At 45.1% G+C, this 19,979-nt stretch overlaps 1 protein-coding gene across 1 annotated transcript in view; it reads right to left on the minus strand.

The window, feature by feature from the left end:
* The window catches only part of COTL1 (coactosin like F-actin binding protein 1), a 76,650-nt gene that overhangs the window by 35,042 nt on the left and 21,629 nt on the right, over positions 1 to 19,979 (minus strand). The window contains exon 3 of the mRNA XM_086945846.1: positions 6,647 to 6,804. Coding sequence (XP_086801972.1) covers positions 6,647 to 6,804 — 158 coding nt within the window. The remainder of the gene's footprint in view (positions 1 to 6,646; positions 6,805 to 19,979) is intronic.

Below are 19,979 nucleotides of genomic sequence, written 5' to 3' on the forward strand. Positions count from 1 at the left end.
GTGTTGTCATCCCCACATATCTGAGGCCACACGTGCATGTGAGTAAGTAAATCACATTCCGTGAGTTACAATTGGTATGGCTCCTTTGGGACCAGATTTTGTTGGGTTCGAGGTTCAAAGTTTTGGCGTGGGATGTGAGATGGCACACACTGCAGTCGTTGCAGGGGTAGTGTCCTGTTACTCTGGGCAGGCCCCATGCATTGAGTATTGTGTTTTCTGGTGGTTTTGTTGGTGGTTTCCGTCGGGTGCTTACCAGTTGGTCTCGCAGGTTGTGGCACCTCTTGTATGCGAACCTGGGTAGTTTCCAATTCCTCTGTCCGGAATTGATGATTCTCCAATGTTTCTTAATGATTTTTGCAACCTCATTGGAGGCAGTATTGTAAGTTGTGACGCAGGTAGTTGGTTGCTCCTCGCCCTCTTTGGTGATGTCTTCAAGCAGTGCTTCACGGTTTTGGTTTCTAGCCCTTTTCTGTGTTTTCCGAATGATGGTCTTCGGGTAACCGCGGTTTTCTAGTTTGGTGGCTAAGTCTGCTGATTGTGATTTGTAATCACTCACATTCGTGCAGTTTCTTCTTATGCGGAGAAACTGGCCAAATGGTAAGTTTTCTTTAAGAGGGCGAGGGTGGAAACTGGTGTAGTGGAGCAATGAGTTCCTCGCTGTGGGTTTGTAATAGGTAGTGGTGACGAGGGTTCCATCCTTAGCTGTAATTACCAGGTCTAGGAAAGGGAGTTGGTGGTTGCTAGCTGTGCTGGTGAAGTTCAAATATGGGTCTCTGCTGTTAAGCCAGGTTAAAAAGCTATCCAGCTCGTTCTGTGAGCCCTGCCAGATGACCAGTATGTCATCAATATACCTGTGCCATTTCAGGATATGGTGACTGAACGGGTTGGTTTCCACAGCGATGTTGGTGCTTTCGAAGTGATGTACATATAATCCAGCCACACTCGGCGCGAAAACACTGCCCATGGATGTTCCGTTTGTTTGCAGGTAAAAGGTGCCGTCGTACTCAAAATAGACTAGACCATGGCTTGACCTTCACTGAAAGTGACTTGGCAGATATACTATCTGACCCGTCCTTTCAAGCGGATTTTAACATTTCTAGCACTATCGCACAGACCACTGATTGGGAGACCCTAACAGAGAAAAAAGCGCAACAGGATACGCACTATCCTCCATGGGACAATCCTGGCCCAATACCTCAGAACTAATTCGGCTCCAAGGGGGCTTCTAGTATCCAACGCACCCAGGATCTTCCTTGATGATCCCACGTTCAGGAAGGACTGGGCCCAGATCGCTTGGCACTGTACCAGGGACTGGATGATACTCATCCTAAAAACAGCCAAACGCCTGTCAGATACATTAATGATTGAAATCGAAGACACAGAGAGGCACTTCAAAGCCACTATTACATCATACAAGAAAAAGCTAGATGACCAGAACAGAGAGATAAATGAGTACAAGGACTATTTGACCCAGGCTAAATTTAAAAAAATTGAAAAAGATCTCAAAAAATTTAACTATGCTCAAGTATACCCATACTCGGAGGAGAACTATACACCACCTATCAAGGAGACTAATGTGTCCAACTCCTCAGGTGACGATAGCTCCGTCTCGAGTGATTCCAGTAGTGGATCACAAAAACGGGGAGGAAGAGGACGAAGAGGACAACGTTGGCCTAACCCCTGGCAAGGAGGACAACCAAACTAATTCTATGGTTTCCCACCAAACTTAGGCCATATGCAGAATCCCTACTATGGTTTCCCCAACATGTATCCCCCAGGACCAATGCTGCTCTTTGCAGGCAACCAGGGCCCCAATTTTCCTTTTTTAGGACGGGGCCACAGGACACGGGGACGCAGAAGACCAATCCAGCACAACAACGCACAGGTCCACTGGGCAGAAGAAGAAAATCCTGTCAGTTCCAACACACGCCAGAAGACAAAAGAAGCAACACCAGGACCGAGCAAATAGTAAACCCCACCGCCCAACCGTCACTGGTGTTCAACTTATCCAGTACCCCATTATCCACAAAGGAGCAGTCAGTCTTGGAAAAGGGACTGTCATTCGTGCCGACCACCAGACTTGACAAATTCAAATTACATGCTGAACTAGCCCAATTTTTCAGAAAGCTGAAATTAAAGTCATTCTTTGAGAAACCAACCTCCGACACTGAACAAATTAACGACAACCCAAATACCACGGGCCTTAGAGTCAAATCTACCTTCGTCCCACCACCCTCCACCATCCCTGCAGAGCTCACCACATTTGAATAGGCAGTATACCATGACATTGAGAATCTCAACCCGACCGACCATTTCAACAACCTGTCATGGGAGGACAGACAAACTATACAACGCCTTCAAAACAACCCTACGCTAATAATAAAACCAACAGACAAAGGGGGAGGCATCGTACTACTTGACAAAACAGACTATGACACGGAATGTCGCAGACTACTTAGCGACAACAGGAATTACCGCAGGCTTGAACAGGACCCAACAGAGCAGTTGCGAACCACTATTCACACACTTGTTAAAAGGGCTGCAGACGCGGAACACATCTCCAAGCAGGAGGCCGAATACCTTTGCCCTGAACATACCAGAACGCCATACTTCTATACGGTACCCAAAGTACACAAAGGGGTAACCCCACCTCCTGGCAGACCGATTGTATCGGGCATCAATTCTGTACTAGAACCACTCTCAAGATATTGTGACTTCTTTCTGAATCCCCTGGTACAAAAGATCCCCACCTACATAAAGGATACCAAACATCTGCTGCAGGTAATCAACAACATTGCCTTTGACCCCGACACCCAATTACTGGTAGGGCTTGATGTGGAAAGCCTGTACACCAGTCTCCCACAAGATGCCACCTTGCAGGTACTGCATGACATCCTGGAAGAATCATCCTGGCCTTACCACACCCCGAGGAGTTTCGTACTGGCTTGTGCAACCCTCGCCCTCAAAGAAAACTATTTTGAGTACGACGGCACCTTTTACCTGCAAACAAACGGAACATCCATGGGCAGTGTTTTCGCGCCGAGTGTGGCTGGATTATATGTACATCACTTCGAAAGCACCAACATCGCTGTGGAAACCAACCCGTTCAGTCACCATATCCTGAAATGGCACAGGTATATTGATGACATACTGGTCATCTGGCAGGGCTCACAGAACGAGCTGGATAGCTTTTTAACCTGGCTTAACAGCAGAGACCCATATTTGAACTTCACCAGCACAGCTAGCAACCACCAACTCCCTTTCCTAGACCTGGTAATTACAGCTAAGGATGGAACCCTCGTCACCACTACCTATTACAAACCCACAGCGAGGAACTCATTGCTCCACTACACCAGTTTCCACCCTCGCCCTCTTAAAGAAAACTTACCATTTGGCCAGTTTCTCCGCATAAGAAGAAACTGCACGAATGTGAGTGATTACAAATCACAATCAGCAGACTTAGCCACCAAACTAGAAAACCGCGGTTACCCGAAGGCCATCATTCGGAAAACACAGAAAAGGGCTAGAAACCAAAACCGTGAAGCACTGCTTGAAGACATCACCAAAGAGGACGAGGAGCAACCAACTACCTGCGTCACAACTTACAATACTGCCTCCAATGAGGTTGCAAAAATCATTAAGAAACATTGGAGAATCATCAATTCCGGACAGAGGAATTGGAAACTACCCAGGTTCGCATACAAGAGGTGCCACAACCTGCGAGACCAACTGGTAAGCACCCGACCGAAACCACCAACAAAACCACCAGAAAACACAATACTCAATGCATGGGGCCTGCCCAGAGTAACAGGACACTACCCCTGCAACGACTGCAGTGTGTGCCATCTCACATCCCACGCCAAAACTTTGAACCTCGAACCCAACAAAATCTGGTCCCAAAGGAGCCATACCAATTGTAACTCACGGAATGTGATTTACTTACTCACATGCACGTGTGGCCTCAGATATGTGGGGATGACAACACGCAAAATCAGAACCAGGATAACCGAGCATCGGAGCACTATGCGATGCAAGAAGAACATCAGTAAGTTGACCAACCACTTCATCACCCACTACCACACACCCAATGACTTTACCTGGACAGTCATTGAGCAAATCCCTGAAAGCCCCATCAATAATGACAAGAAACTTCTCAGCAAAGAGCAGAGATGGATATACCGTCTTTCTACTGCTACACATGGTTTGAACGATGCCATCCCCTGGAACTCCTTGACCAACCTGTGATCCCAGGGAACAGCTAACCCGTTCCCTGTAAATTGAGTTACCCCCTGAGCCTCTTATTCCAAAGTATTGGGTCGCTTTGCCCACAAGTGTAATCATTCACTCCAGACTGGCCCGGAACTCCTTGACCAAACTGTGATTCCAGGGAACAGCCAACCCGCCTTCATGATTATGTCCGTCTTTCCTGTAAATAGAGTAACCCCCAGAACCTTTTATTCCTAGGTATTGGGTCGCTTTGCCCACAAGTGTAATTACTCACTCCAGACTGGCCACCAACCAGCACCACACCCCCATCCCTCACGTGCGCTTTACTCCACGTGCCCACGCCCTCCCTCTGCGCATAGGAGCCAGCACGTGTAAGACAACACACGCGCTAATCACCAGCGCATGCACACTCTGCCGATAGGACCCTACAGGCAGCACTCCCAATATGCGCACGCGCGGCAGACCTAATCCACCGCGCATACGCCCGACGAGTCAGCCGCACCGCGCATGTGCGGACCTTGCCCACTACTCCGCGCACCAGCGCGAAGCAACCGGCACACACCTGAGCGCGATCATGACTCGACAATTCGAGTCTTTCCACCATTCCTTCCATCCTCCAGGTGCCCTCGCTCAACCAATCAACCTCAGTATATAAACCTGCAGCACAGGCCATTACTTACCGGTTCTGCGAAGGAGGCACAACAGGTCCAAAGCCGGCGCTGGCCAGAAATCCTGTGAGTATGCTGAACGACCATCTCTACCATGGGTAAGCGCCACCACTCTTTTTCTCCCTACAGGTCTCCTAACCCCAGTGGTCCTACCTTTGTCTTCCATATAGGGCCAACCCCTTGCCACTTCAATAACCTTGAAGAGAAAACAACTTAAAACTAGCGTAAGAAATAGACCTTACGCCTCATTTTTTCACCTCTCTCTCACCACTGTTGTAAATATCGTTTTTTTAACCACTTCACTTACAAAGTTCTAGTGCGATCTTTCACCATAATGGTACCACCAGTACCATTACACTTGAGCCGCTCATCGCCTGCACCCCAACGCTATTAAGCCGGCTGTCATAACCTATTATAAATATCTCCAAGTGACTCTTTTTCCTCTGTATGTTTTGTCTTTGTCTTTTTATGTTATATGTACAGGTGATCTTGAGAAGGGAATCCCCCCTCTCACACATAGATACACTTTAGGGCGTGTAGACACATAGCCTGTTCCACACACCCACTAGTTTTAATTGCACACACCTTTTTATCAGTCCTGAAGAAAGCCAGCATATTGATAAGGCACTGGCTGAAACATGTTGACACTCTAAAGGACGTGGGAGGTCGTAACTCGCCTCTAACGTCCCACAGCCTTATTTTTAACCGCTGACGGAGGCCCAGGTAATAAAGTGTCTTTACCCTCTGGGTACTGGGACCACCGCCAAGCCGTTTTAAACTCACAAACTTATCACCCTTCACCGCACACACAGTGACATACCTGCTCCGCTGTAACCAGGCGTCGTAGCACACCCGGGACACGCTAGGTGTCACTGGGTGGGCCCGATGATGAAGCATGCCACCAACTAGGTTGGTGGGTGAGGGCTTTTAAAGGACACCCAGCAGGTGCCACCCCCCTTGACAAAACAAAACTGAGTCACCATGATCCTTATAATATAAAAATCATGTCAACCCCATTCTTAGCTAGTCTCTTTTTGATTAATTGACTATGCTTGCAATAACATTTAACAATCAAAAATGGATTAACCATTGCACACAAGTGTAATATAATATAACAATACAGGTACTTCCAGCAGGTAGGTGTAATTAGAAAAGGGATGTTAACCCTTGTTAGATTTAATACACTTCACCAGAAAATACGATTCTTATTAGTGCAAAGAAAATGTACTATTTATTGGCCTTGAATTACTTTAACATGAAGGTCAGTTTACATTATCAACAAGGAGGACTAAAAATATGTTTTTTAAAGGTAAATAATAGAAAGAAAAGGGTATTGGCAAAGTACAATATTGGCCTTGCAGCTCTGGCACTGGATTGCAGATAGCGGGTGAACATAAGCCCAAGAAACAATCAAGTCACTCACTTTGGAAGAGAAAAAATGACTGAAATAGGCTGACCCAGTTCCACGTGCGTATTGATGTGGTAGGTGGAAGCAAAGTGTGAATGACAGTAGAATAGACCAATGGACGAAGAGGGCTGGCCCAAACCCCCTCTATACATGTATTCATATTTTATTCATTAATGTTTTTTATTACATGAGACTGGTATACCAAAAAAGCTGTCTCTAGGCCAAAAAGCCCTACTAATGTAACCAAGACGAGCAGTGATTGGAATATCTGCCATAGAAATAAGATGCCATTTCCCAAATCTCACATACACTCCATAGAAGAAACACATATGCTTTGACGTACCTGAACAACTTCTTTTACCAAGGATTTGTCTGTGCCAATTTTTGCTCTTTGCAGTCCACCAACATCTTCTCCAATCCAAGTGATGAGAACAAACTTCACTCGCTTGCTCATAGCATCCCCCGTCATGAATCGGATGTAGGCAAATAACCGGATATCATCTAAACCAAGCAGCAAGAGAAAAATTTTATAGGCAACAGTTGACCTTGTTTCTTAGTTTCCAGTTACAACCTAGGAGACCCTTCCCACAAGAAAATATATTTGAAAAAATGCTTTCAATTAAATTTGATTAAAATACTTCAAACTAGTCCCGAGAATGATTTGTGAATGTTTAGATATTGTATTATGAACATCATATTTTACGTTCTGTACACAATCCATATATGGTTTTGTATTAGCGCATAGAATGGTAGAAACCACCAAGTAGAGAAGAGCTCTAAATCCTGTTGTCTTCGAGACAAAAGGGAGGTACACTTCAGGATAATTTGGTGCCTCAAGGTACAAGCAATTCAATCCTTTGTAGACAAAAGACAAGGGTAAACCAAAATTGCGCACGTGCTAGAAGGCGACATCAAGCATAAAAAGTGCATGATAATCAGCCATCATCAAAGGAGTTATTGGGGCTGCCATGATGCTGGACAGAGCATACTTACATTTGCTTTCACTGCTGAGTGATCGTGGAGCATCAGGCCTGTCTCATCCCATAGCTGCAGAATGCGATGAAGACAGACTTTTGCACAATTGCCTGACCTGGAAGGTCTCCTTCCCCTTTTCTCATCACACTGACACAAACCCCAGCATTGTACCTACACTATACTGATGATCATTGCATGATGAACTATGACATAAGCACATTTGATCACACACCATGGTACAGTGAGAGGAACTTTTCTTACAGTGATGATAACACTTGGGCTACTATGGCTGTAGAGGAGGATGCAGACAGTGGGTCTGGGACATAATTACTATGGTCACTGGTGAGGTATAAATTAGGTGACTGGCACTGAAGGCAGATACAGGACCGAGTGGTCCCTGTAGGACAAAAAGTTTGTATTCCTTATATTTCATATCAGGCTGCTGTAATTAATGGTAAGAGAAATTAGTGTTTGCACTACTATTACAGCAAATCTCCACCCCTACAATGGTGAACGATAATCTGATTTGTTACGTTATGTTATTACATTTCTAAAGCACACACATACCCATGGGTGTCTTGGAGCAGATATGGTATAGAAGTTTGGCAAGAAAAGAACTAAGGACTAGGTGTTAAAGAGCCAAGTTTTTAGCAGTTTTCTAAAAGTCAATAGGGAGGAAGCTGCTCTGATATTTATAGGCAGTCTGTTCCAAAGTGCCTGGGCTTCTGAGGAGAAGCAACCCCCCACCCTCACCCCCTCAATCTGGGCATTTTCTGCCAGGTCTGTTTTTGATTTCCAAACACTGCAGATTATGGTCACTAAAATGGTACCAACGAAGCATGGTTGGCCCAACCAAACAGCTTGCAACTCGCCAAGAACAAGCCAGAGTGGCACCATGGGTCTGATTCACAAAGAGCCACTGCAGCTGTGGTGGAGTCTCCACACTTGCACTTGTTGTGGAAATTCCGCCATTAGTGTAGAGACTCCACCACGACTGCGGAGGCTCTTTGTGAATCGGTCCCTGAATTCTTTCAACCTTGGCATAGATAAAGAATGTGTGCTGTGAATAAGCATGGCAATCATTGAATTTCACAGCCCTCTATTCAGCCTTCTTTGGATACCTTTAGTCTGATTTTTAACCCCTTCCATGCTGGTGACGAACCCCAGCCGTCATGCACTACGGTGCTCGTGTGCTGATGACGGCTGGGGTTCGTCATGCCCCGCCCGTGTTCGTCCGGCGGCCGCACACGGGAAAAATCGCGGCCGCACGGAAGGGGTTAAGGCCTCTACAGGATATTACAGTGCAACAGAGCCCTAAATATGGGCTCTACAAAATGATATTTCTTCATGAATACTGTGAGATCTCCAGGCAAAGAGGTCTTAGGATTTGTTGCAAATTATCCTAGGGAGAGCTCAGAATTAAAGGTTTGACTTCAGTTAGGATATTGCACCCAGCAGGAGCGAACATGTAAACACTAAGACACCTTTACAGCCCCAAGGTGCATCTTCCACCTGCCTCAACAGTCAATTACTAGAACTTGCTTATAGTAGCTGTAGCCATCATTCATTTGCAAACACATGTAACAATAATGATTGAAGATGCTTCTCCCAGCTGTTATATGCAACTATTACAAAATGCTCTTCAACTCCAGTCCCAGTCAAGTACTCTAGTCCCTCCATCACTTAGTACCGAGAGAAAGGCAAGAGGGTCTGTGGATCAATTCTTGCCAGCGACAGTGCAGTAGAATACTCAAATGGTGGTTTCCATATGGTAACAACTCAGGAACAAGTAGACATGAAGCTCCATCTGATGGCAAGCTGCTGTGGGAAGCTACCATACAAACACTCACCTAGGCCTATTGTAATGGAAAGTAAATTTCATAAGGCAATGTGTATGAGGCAGTGTCCAGGAGCTACATTGCCTGCCGATTGCTTCATTCAGCCACCAGAATGAGAGGTGTTTTTTTTGGCGGGGGGGGGGGGTGACACGATGGCAGGAGTTTATTTATTTGTTTACGTCACATTCTACTTGATAGTTTTGCCCTTCATATACTTGTTTTCTTTCTCTTTATTGCTTTTCCTCTTTATTATTAGCTCACTTATGGATTTATTTTTACAAAACTAAAACATAAAATACAGTTATCCGACTCTATATGATAACTTTAAAAAGTATACAAAAAAATAAAGTCCATCCTATATATATCCAAATTTATATTGCTCTTTAATTGCAGAAAGTTTCTTGTTGTCTCTCCTAAGGTGTCTCATAACGTTATACACTGCTGCAAACAACAGATGGAATTTCCACCATAAACAAGCACGTCAACATGTTTGCAAGGCGAAAATAGTTGCCAGAGAATATGTTGTTTCAACCATCCCACACGTCCCTGACGTTTATCCAGAACTTCTGCAAAGTTATCCTCTCCAAACAACTAATCCGCAAGATGGCTCCTCTCGAATATCCAGCAGTCTGTAGCCCAATGCATTCATGACACCCTTTGCATCTCACAAAATTGACCAGTAACTCGCTCTGCCTGGCTACTGATTTCTACCACGCACACACATCGATCTCGGTCACCTAACTAGTGCTACCCATATCTATACATCCTCCTTGATTTCCTACTACAGTTCATCAAAGCTACTTCACATTTAGCTGTCCACTTGCTCTCCTCCTTCTGTACCTGCCTGAAACCAGTCATTATCCTCCCCATGAACTGTGTCGCCCTACTGTGAATGCTCAAATTAATTTTCTTCTGCAAAACCTTTAACCTCCAAGACACCCACCCATCTACACCTACTCATCCCTCTTACCTCCCAATGCAAAACTAAATCCTGCTACAACTCACTTTATTTACCCGGTCTTCTCGATTAGCCTTATTTCATCACTCAGATAGAATTCCAAAAAACAAGAACTTTGCAAAGAAGTGCACTCGTGCCTCTCAACAAACATTTGCAGATGGGAGCCAAATCCAGCAAATATTGGCTCCTAGGGTGTTATCATTGTTCGGTGTCTGCAATGGCTGGAAGCATAAGACTTTATGGTGGCAAAACCAAGGGGCTTCAGTAAAGTCTCCTTAACTTGATTAGGTTTCCTCATACACTTTCCGCCAAACCAATCCAGGTCAGTCCACCAACCCTCCCTGAAGTAAAACTAAGCACCACGGGATGTCACAAAGTACACCAAGCAAACAGACCTGCAGATAAACTCAAGCCTTGATGGAAGTCAATAAGCTACAGGTCAGCCCTTTGCAGATTAAAAGGAAGGAACCAAATCTCACTCGTACAGCAGAAATTCTATTTGCTTCGAGAGTAAGATAAAATCAACCAAAACACCTTGCCTTACCTATCAACACCTAATTGCAGCTTCCTTCGCGGGCGTAACAAAAGCCCCTGCAGCCCCCGCGGTGCGAGGGCCCCAGCCTTACCCATACGGGATGGGGCCCACTTAGGTATGGGCGGAAAATCCGTTTCGCTCGCGGATTTTGCGGATTTTCGGGAAATCCGCAATCCGCGAGATTCGCGAATCTCCCGCAAAATCCGCAAATCCGCGAGCAGCGGATTTTGCTCGCACTGCTCGCACTGTTCGCGTGAGTTCGCGGCTTCCCAGTACAACTTCGCGCCCCGCGAATAAGTGCTAAATTGCAGAAATACGATCTTAGCAAAACTGAAACTACTTGCCAGATTCAAAAGTTCAGGCTCATCATTAGTAGCCATTTCCTGTAGTGCTTCCTGAGGGGCCCCTCCAGAGTTCAGTTGCCAGTTGCAACTATTATGTGACCCTGCTCTGAACCTCAGAATAGTTACACATATGCCACAAAGGTCCTGAATTACAGCTAAGGGAGACAAGCAGGAGCCAGGCTGGAAGTTAAAATCCATTAATCAGCCCCTAATTCATTATTGTCAGTTGGGGCAGGGCAGGTGTTGTAACTAATTTTGCAACAATGAAAGCACTTAGCAAGTGCAAAAGATCACTAATCAGGGCGCACTAAGGAAGCAGGTGCCAGCTAAAAAAATATTCTGTGGCACATTAATCAGCCCCAAATTAATTCAGGTCACTTGAGGCAGGGAAGGTGTGCTTTGCTTTGCCGAAAATAATGTACACTGGACAACCAGAGGGTGTGGTGATGAAACAGAGGGTGGCATGGGTGGGCCAGAGGGTGGCATGAGTAGTCAGAGAGTGGCAGTGGTGACAGAGAGTGGCAGTGATGAAGAAGAGTGTCCCAAACAGGCTGGACACGTAGAAACAACAAGTTCGCAAAACTTGCGACCCGACAGGTAAGTTCGCAAATTGCGAAATTGTAAAAACCCTCGCGAACTGGCAGAAACACGGGCGAACACAAAAAAAAAAAAATCCGCAAATTCGCGGGACTTCGCGGATTTTACGGATTGCGAATTCGCAAATCCGCAAAATTCGCGAACGCGAGATCCGCAAAATTCGCCCATGCTTAGGCCCACTCAGCACCTTCTAATGTGAATGTGAGGGGCACCTTTAGTATATCGTGCATGGGGGCCCCCCTCATATTTTGTTAAGCCACTGGCTTCCTGCTAATGTCTCTGAAGCAGTGCCTTGATGGACTTTCCTAAGCATACTCAGGTCACCTAACCCCATGCAACTGAAATTTAAACAGACTCGATTGCTCAGCAGACAGCACAGATTCTTGACTACACTAGGTATTAGACTGTGCAGTCAGTCTCCGCCCCATACCACAAGCACTCCAGGAATGGCCTTGAACAGTCTTCCCATAATTTATTAAGTAGAGATGTTGCCTTTCACAACAGAGTGATGATTCCCAACTCTACTCAGTGGTCAGTCAGGATTTGCCAGAAAACAATCTTGTTCATAGAATTATGCCCTGCATAACATTCAAACCTGAATCTTATTTCAATACTTTAAATTCAGAATTGTTACTGCACACCTTTATGGTTTTCTTTGTGAACAGGCAACTATGTTAGCAATATGATAGTTTACTGACCTTCAGATTGCATTCAAGTGATAAACGGGTACTACTATTGAGGTGCCCAGACAATATTAATGCATATATTAAAATGATAAAATTGTGAAATAAAGCGTGATATGGCGATGGATGGTGTGATGTTGTACAGTGTAAGCTACCAGTCAGATGGCTCATTGAGCTAAACAGTTTCTGCTAATAAGTATGTGTGTCTTGCAGATCAGTAATTCGAATTTCAGCAAAGGAAAGCATTTTGGTGTGTTTAATTGTGCACTACCGATTCTACTTGTAACCTTCATATCTGCAAATATACTATCTCTTTCTTATGAATGAGCAAGACAACAAAGCCTGAAGCAGTTTGTGGAAAGGAAATGAATTATAAGATATAAAACACCCACTGCTAAACGTGAAAAGGAATTGTAAGTCTACTTGGAGTTCTATGGCCTTATAAAGGAATTTCGCCTTCAGACTAATTCCTGAATATATAGTCAGGGAGACCATCGATGACTTGGAATATCCTTATAAACTGCAGGAAGTACTTCATCCCATATATAAACAGTTATTTTGATGATTCTGTGGTGTTTGTGTAACATTTTGAGTTCTAAATGGGAGTCCAGGGACGCAACAGGAGTGTGGGTCCACTTTCTGCACATTCAGGGCACTGTAGTACTACAGAAGTGGCCGCATACACTTGTGAGCCCCCTCTGTAATGTAGATAGCACCTATATAGTGCTGGTGTTATCTCAAGGGAACATTCCCTCAATTGCATAGTGGCACGACCCAATGCAAATGAGGGAACCACATCGCTTCTGCACCCACTCCATATTATGGACACGGGTATAGAGACAAAGTGGCCAGCAGGATGCTCACAACTGTGTTCAACAAAGAGGTGGCGCACAGTTAGTGAGCCGCAGTGAGAGCGTCCCTCTAGAGGGGGTTTAGAGGGGTCTCCTTGACCTCCGCAGACATGATCCTGCATGCGTGTTTAATTACTCACTGCCCGCAGCCGTGTCAGGTAAGAGCGGTGGGGCCTGCTGGGGAGGGATTTCGAGAGACGTCCATGAGGGGAAATTATTTATTAAATTTTCCCTTGCGGTCATCTCTCGAATTGATATCTAAGTGTCTGCTTCCCATGCCACATTTGTGTACTCTCTTGATATGGTATCTGTGACTAGACTTATGCTTGTTTTTAATATCTTTTCCATGTCTCTCAACCTCTCTAGTCCAGCATTACCCTTGCTGGTCGCATTCTCTTATGATAGCGATTAGCCATTTAACTGCATTTGGCAAAAATCTGTCTGATGGCATTTTAGCCCTCCTCTTCCATCTTGTGCTGTTTATGGTCTGGTTTTACACAGCCGCGGCCTGTGCAGGTTAAGAGCAGTGGGGTGATGGGGCAAAGTTTGGGGCGGGGATTCGGCAGACGACCACGAGGGATAATTAAAGAAATAATTAAATTTTCCCTCGTTGTCGTCTGTTGAAATACCCCCTTATCTTACCTGCATGGGACAAAGCTGGCTTTGCATCACAACGGTCGTCAGATAATTATGTCAACATCACTAGAGAGGAGCTTTGGCTCTGCCCATAGGTTCGGAGCCAGGAGAATATGTTTTGATGGGTCAGAAATTGTGGGATTTCATTTTAAAAAAATGCTTGCCCACTGCAAAGCTGGGATAATTGTATTTATCCAACTACCTGAGCTTGAACTTTCAGGGGCACACACGTGGCACTGCAGTCCTGTAAAAGTGTCTTAGATAACCAGGTCTTTTAGGTGTTTATTTTTCTCTGGTAGCATCACTGATGGGAGGAGTGCAGCCACGAGAAACGTATACCATTCCATAGGTTGTTGAAGGTGTGTGTTTTTATTGCAATTAGGTCAGAGGGTGAGTGCAAGAATGAGTCAGTGGATGGATACGTTTAGAGATGAGTGACAGAGATCATGTATGATGACCTATTCAGTGCCTAAGCCCATCAGGGACACAAGAGAAATTTTCATTCATAAGCCAGACTTATTGGCATTGCCAGTACTCGTTTTTAGTATTCACCTGCCCCAAGTGCAGTGCATTAAATTAGGTGCCACACCTTACACCATCGTTTAAACCTTTGCAAAATGATGCTTTAGATCCACTCTATTTGGCACATCTGTGGCCCAATGAAAGTGGACCAGTTTCATCATTTGTACACAGGCAAACCTTACATACCAGCTTATCTGCTGCATCATGTGTGGATGGAGCGAAGGACACGTCCGAGTCTCACTCAAGCCGTTTTCACCTCCTTTGCTTCAATGAGAGCACCACTTCCCAGCACCCTCTGCCGCCTGTCACTCAGTTGCTCAAGAACCACTGCTCGTTCCTTCCCACAAAGCTAAATTACCACATAAAGCCAATATGGAGGGAAAGTGGCAATCACTGCACTGAAAACCTCAAATTGGACCCAGAATCGAACCACAGAGTCTATAGGACCAGATGAGTCTTTGCAGGAACTTGTCTTCGAGTCCGATTAAAGTGGAGTTAAGAAGCTGCCAACGAAATGTGCCCATTGTCTTAGGAAAGGTTCACGAATGAGTCCCCCTGGAAAGCACCTAAGTTTTCTCAGTCAGAGCCTGCAATCCTCCCATTGAGGCAGGAGACTTTAAAGTGAACGAAGAGGTGTAAATACAAGGTTACTTTAATAATAATAATATTATTATTATTATTAATACCACCATTCTTAGAAATGCTAATGCTAATACAACTTCTTATAATAGTAATGCTAATTCTAATGGTAATATTACTATTAACCAGTTTATTGCGGCCGAAAATCTGCTGCGGTGCGGCCGCTTTCGCAGCGAACGGGTTAATACAATTATTATAATAATAATATCAATAGAACTAACGCCAATAGGACCGATAATAATGATCATTGTCTTACTGCTGGTATTAGTAATAACAATAATAATGCCAGTTCTACTACTGATAATAGTAATACAATTATTAATTACATCAGAAGAATAATATCCAAAACACAAATAATATCAATAATACTAACACTACTACTAAATGATGATAGTAATGTTAATAACATCAACAACACGAATAATAACCATAATAAGAAGAAGTATTTAGACAACCATACAGAGTTAATACAGTGACATGAAAGCCTGCTGGATTTTCGTACCAGTGACCCTCACGCTACCACTACCTCTGTAGGAGGCGCTCAGCTGCTGCTTTCTCGGAGGTGGGAAATATGCGTTTCTCACGCTCACAGGCTCACACACACACCCCACCTCCCCCTCCTTGCCTCGGGTCTTGACTCCAGAATCTAGGCGCGAGCGTTTCTCATCACCTCCCGCCGGTGATTGGATTTTGAGGCGAAATCGGTAAATTATCGACAGACGGGTATCAGCACGGCCTGTACAGTAGCGAGTCTTTACTCCCTGCATGTGGAGAGAATGCTTCGACGCCGTGATAGTACACGCTCCTAGAGGAGGTTGGTCGTCGGCGTCCCAAACAGTAATGGCGGCAGATTAGCATTTGGCCAACAGAGCACGCAGAGAAGGGTCACGTCAGGCGCAGTCTCCGTCTCCGCGCGCCAGTCCGTGGATTACATCACAGTATTACCCTAGGATCGGCCGTAATGTGTTTAGCAGGAGCAAAAGGTCATGGCGGCGGAGACAGGCTAGGCAAGCGCGCACCGCAGCTCAGACGAGCTCGCAATCCAAGAAGAAACGGACCTTCCATCCTTTGCCGGTTGTCATGGCCTGTTCTAGGCCCAGGCATCAAGAATCCTACTCCAGGGTTGACGCATTGAACCTACAAGCATCATAAATTAGTAGTGGAACAGGCCAAAGCCTGCGTGTTACAAAGGGGATTTGCACGTGTTATACAGCTTTCTACCTGCTTTGGATTATACGGAAACCGCCCTTAAAATCCAGGTGTTTTAATGTTCACTTTTTGTTGAAGTTTTACAGTTTGCATAGTTCATTGTGCACAATACACACATGTTCTGCACTGCGACAGGATCAGCCTCTCCCCCGCCTTTGCTTTACAGAGACCCGCATGCAGTTCAAACTCCCCCGACTCTTTCTACATTTTGTGAGTTATCAAAGGAGGCATCCGTATTACCTCTGTTCTTTTTCATTACACTCTGCCTTTTATCATTCTTTGTAGACAGGCCCGTGCACGAAATTAATGTGGCCTCCATTATTGACTTAGAAAGTTAAAATTGGCATGTTTGCAAATTGGGGCAGTTTTGATCTTGTAACGAAACACTGTAAAAGAGTTTTGCAAGGTGTAGAAGACTGCTTGGATTGGAGCTCGCTGCAGCAATTTTTGTTTAAGTATCTGGGAAATCAACAGTAAAAACCTGCCCAACAGACCCAAAAAAATACCCAAACGAAGCAAGGAATTAGGCCTACACACTGACCTGTCTGACCAGCCCATTGGGCCCTGCCCTATAGGCCAGTCCGACCCTGTAAAGTTGTTGCCTGTACAAAGGATTTCATTCCACTTATTTCTGTTCATTTTTACTTTTCCTCTCCCTTTACAAGTCTCTTCTTCTTAACCCCTTCGACACTCATGACGAGCTGGGCTCGTCATGGTGTAGCCTCCTCGTACACTGATGACGAGCCCAGCTCGTCATGAAATAAAGTAAAACAGCAATTCCCAGCACAGGAGGGGAAAACGCCTAGCAGCCATGGAGTTAACACATTCTGTACCCTCTGGTGGCATTTCAATGGTGCAAGCTCTTCTAAAAAAAATAGGCACACTCCGAGAGATGCCACCCTGCTTTTCAAGCCCAGAGATGGAGCTCCCAGATTTAGATTTAGTACGTTTTATATAGCGCAAACTCAACCCAAAGATATTTCAGCACCGGCTACATTACAAAAGGTCGCAGTCATGTTGTTTCAGGTACTGAAGATTAAGTGATTTGCCAAGAATCACAAGTGTTGCGTCAACGTCAAGACTTGAACCTGGTTCCCCAGCTTCAAAGTGGGCAGCTCTGGCTTTAACGCCACATCCTCTCCCTTGCAGGGTTGCACCTGAAAGAAAATGTTGAGGATCTGTATGATGACAATTCCATGAGCTGTAGGATGATTGTGTATGGTCTACTTTATTATAAATCCAATGTCTGCAGGATGGTGACCTAAGAACTACACGTTAATAACCAAAAGGTCAGCAGGATGGGGAGTTATGCTCTCCATGGTAATAACCACAAGGTCAGCAGGATGGTGACCCAGGAACTGCATGTTAATAACCCCCAGGTCTCTAGGATGAGGAACTTTTGACTACATGATAATATCCACAAGGTTTACTGGCCGTGGACCTGAGGTTTACATAATAGTAACTGCAATGTCTCCAGGCTGATGACATAGAGGATCCCCTATATTAAGATAATAACCCAAATGGCTGCAGGATGAGAGCTTAAGATATACGTTATATTAACCCCAAGCATAAGAATAACCTCAAGGTCTGCAGAATTGGGGTTTACGGTCTCCATGAATAACAGCAATATCTAGGCGGTGGAATACCCATAAGGTATACGCGATATTAACCCCAAGGTCTGTAGAAAGAGGACCCAAGGTCTAAATAATGATATCCAGAAGAGCTGCATGATCTGGACCTGAGGTCGAATGCAAAAACCACAGTTGATGGACAGAATGCATAACAATGTCATACATTCACCCAAGTACAGAGATCTGGGCCTAAATCCATCGTTTGTTTGCACTCCACACCACCCCAGTTCAGACATGGCCATATGCAAATCAGTCTGACCCTGTGCCTCATGGAACAGTCCAGCCTGAACTGCCAAGCCATGCCTTTCCTGGACCGGAAACAAGCTTCCGAGGACCGGTTTCTGGCATTCCAGCTCGGCTTGCTTGAATCCAGTGGTGTGGAGAGCATGGGACTCACGTCTGAGCATACCCATCCCACTCGGGGTGACAAATACAAAAACCACAATAATGCAGAACAATGTCATACATTCACCCCAGTACAGAGATCTGGGCCTAAATCCATCGTTTTTTTGCACTCCACACCACCCCAGTTCAGACATGGCCATATGCAAATCAGTCCGACCCTGTGCCTCATGGGAACAGTCCAGCCCGAACTGCCAAGCCATGCCTTCCCTGGACCGGACACAAGCTTCCGAGGACCGGTTTCTGGCATTCCAGCCGTATTCAGCCCGGCTTGCTTGAATCCAGTGGTGTGGAGAGCATGGGACTCACGTCTGAGCATACCCATCCCACTCGGGGTGACAAATGCAAAAACCACAGTTGATGGACAGAATGCAGAACAATGTCATACATTCACCCCAGTACAGAGATCTGGGCCTAAATCCATCGTTTTTTTGCGTGGCATGGCTTGGCAGTTCGGGCTGGACTGTTCCCAGGAGGCACAGGGTCAGACTGATTTGCATATGGCCACGTCTGAACTGGGGTGGTGTGGAGTGCAAAAAAAACGATGGATTTAGGCCCAGATCTCTGTACTGGTCTACATGATAATACTAAGGAATGTAGAAAGCAGATGCAGTTCTACATGATAATAACCCCCACCGCTACAGAATTAGGACCAAAGGCACATATGTGATGAAGGGAAACATTTGAGTCAAACTGAACCACTGGTTCCTAGTTGGAGGGCATTTCAGTAATATTGTTATTGTAAGGATTAATACAAGCTTCACCAACCATCAAGTTTAGTGCTTGACTACAGATGTGAGTTTCTGCAGGCGTATCTTTGTTTCCAATACATAACACATACCTCAAGTTGGCCTTTGGCCAGTCTCTTGCTCATGACAGGGCAACTTTGTTGACCGAGTTATCAGCTCTTGATTAGATGGCTTTACTCCCTAGGCTTGTGTTTGTCCCATCCAGGAGCATTTCAGTATCATAGTGTTCTGATTGGATGAGTTGGATCCTTCCATTGCACTTTTTGTAGGTCAAGCTTACCAGACGGCACAGGTATCTGGTTGAAAGCAACATATTGTCAGCTTACTTAGAACTTACAATGAGCTTAAAGCCTTCCCACTGCTTACCAGTGGTTGGGTTTATTACCACTCCCAATTACTTGCTTCTTATTCAATTGTTTGCCATGTCCATCTTATGTTTGTCTCTCCCCTGAAGCATAACCTCTTTACTGGTGTCCTTCCACTGCTCACTTTTGGAGAACTAATGTTTTCATTTTGCTTAATCACTACATTAAGGTGCATGTGTTTTCCAGTTTTCGCCCTTTTGTGCTTCTCGCCCACCTTGCACTCTAAGCTGTTCTCTTTCACCTGTGTGCTTTCCTCTCCCACCCCATGTTGCTCCCTTTCACCTTTGTGCTTCTGTTCCTCCACCTTGTACTCCATGTTGGTGTCTCTCACTTGGGTGCGTCTCCCCATACTGTGTTGCTCTCTCATTTGCTACCTTTACCCCCGTCGCTCCCCACCACCACCCACTCCTCCATTGCCCCCTAAACCAACAGTCCAAATAATTTTTCCTTACATTTTAAACTTTTTGTGGGAGGTTAAGTCAAAAAATTACCGACAGCCCTTCCGTTATCTAAATCAAAGCGCTTTTGCGCTACTGCATTTTAATTTTGTTAAATTTAGCAATCCATCCCTGCTCTGTGAATATAAACTGACACTTTTGTAACATTCATATAAGACATGCATGTGGTTACAAAATGGCACGCCAGAGTCCATGCCTTTGGCAGAGACAATAGGTCTGAAAGGCAAGAGCTAGTGGTTTAGCCAATGCCTGTTTTATTTTGCATTCAACATGTATTTTCTCCC

This window comes from Lissotriton vulgaris, chromosome 12 (assembly GCF_964263255.1).
Source record: "Lissotriton vulgaris chromosome 12, aLisVul1.2, whole genome shotgun sequence".
In the NCBI taxonomy this organism is placed as follows: Eukaryota; Metazoa; Chordata; class Amphibia; order Caudata; family Salamandridae; genus Lissotriton; species Lissotriton vulgaris.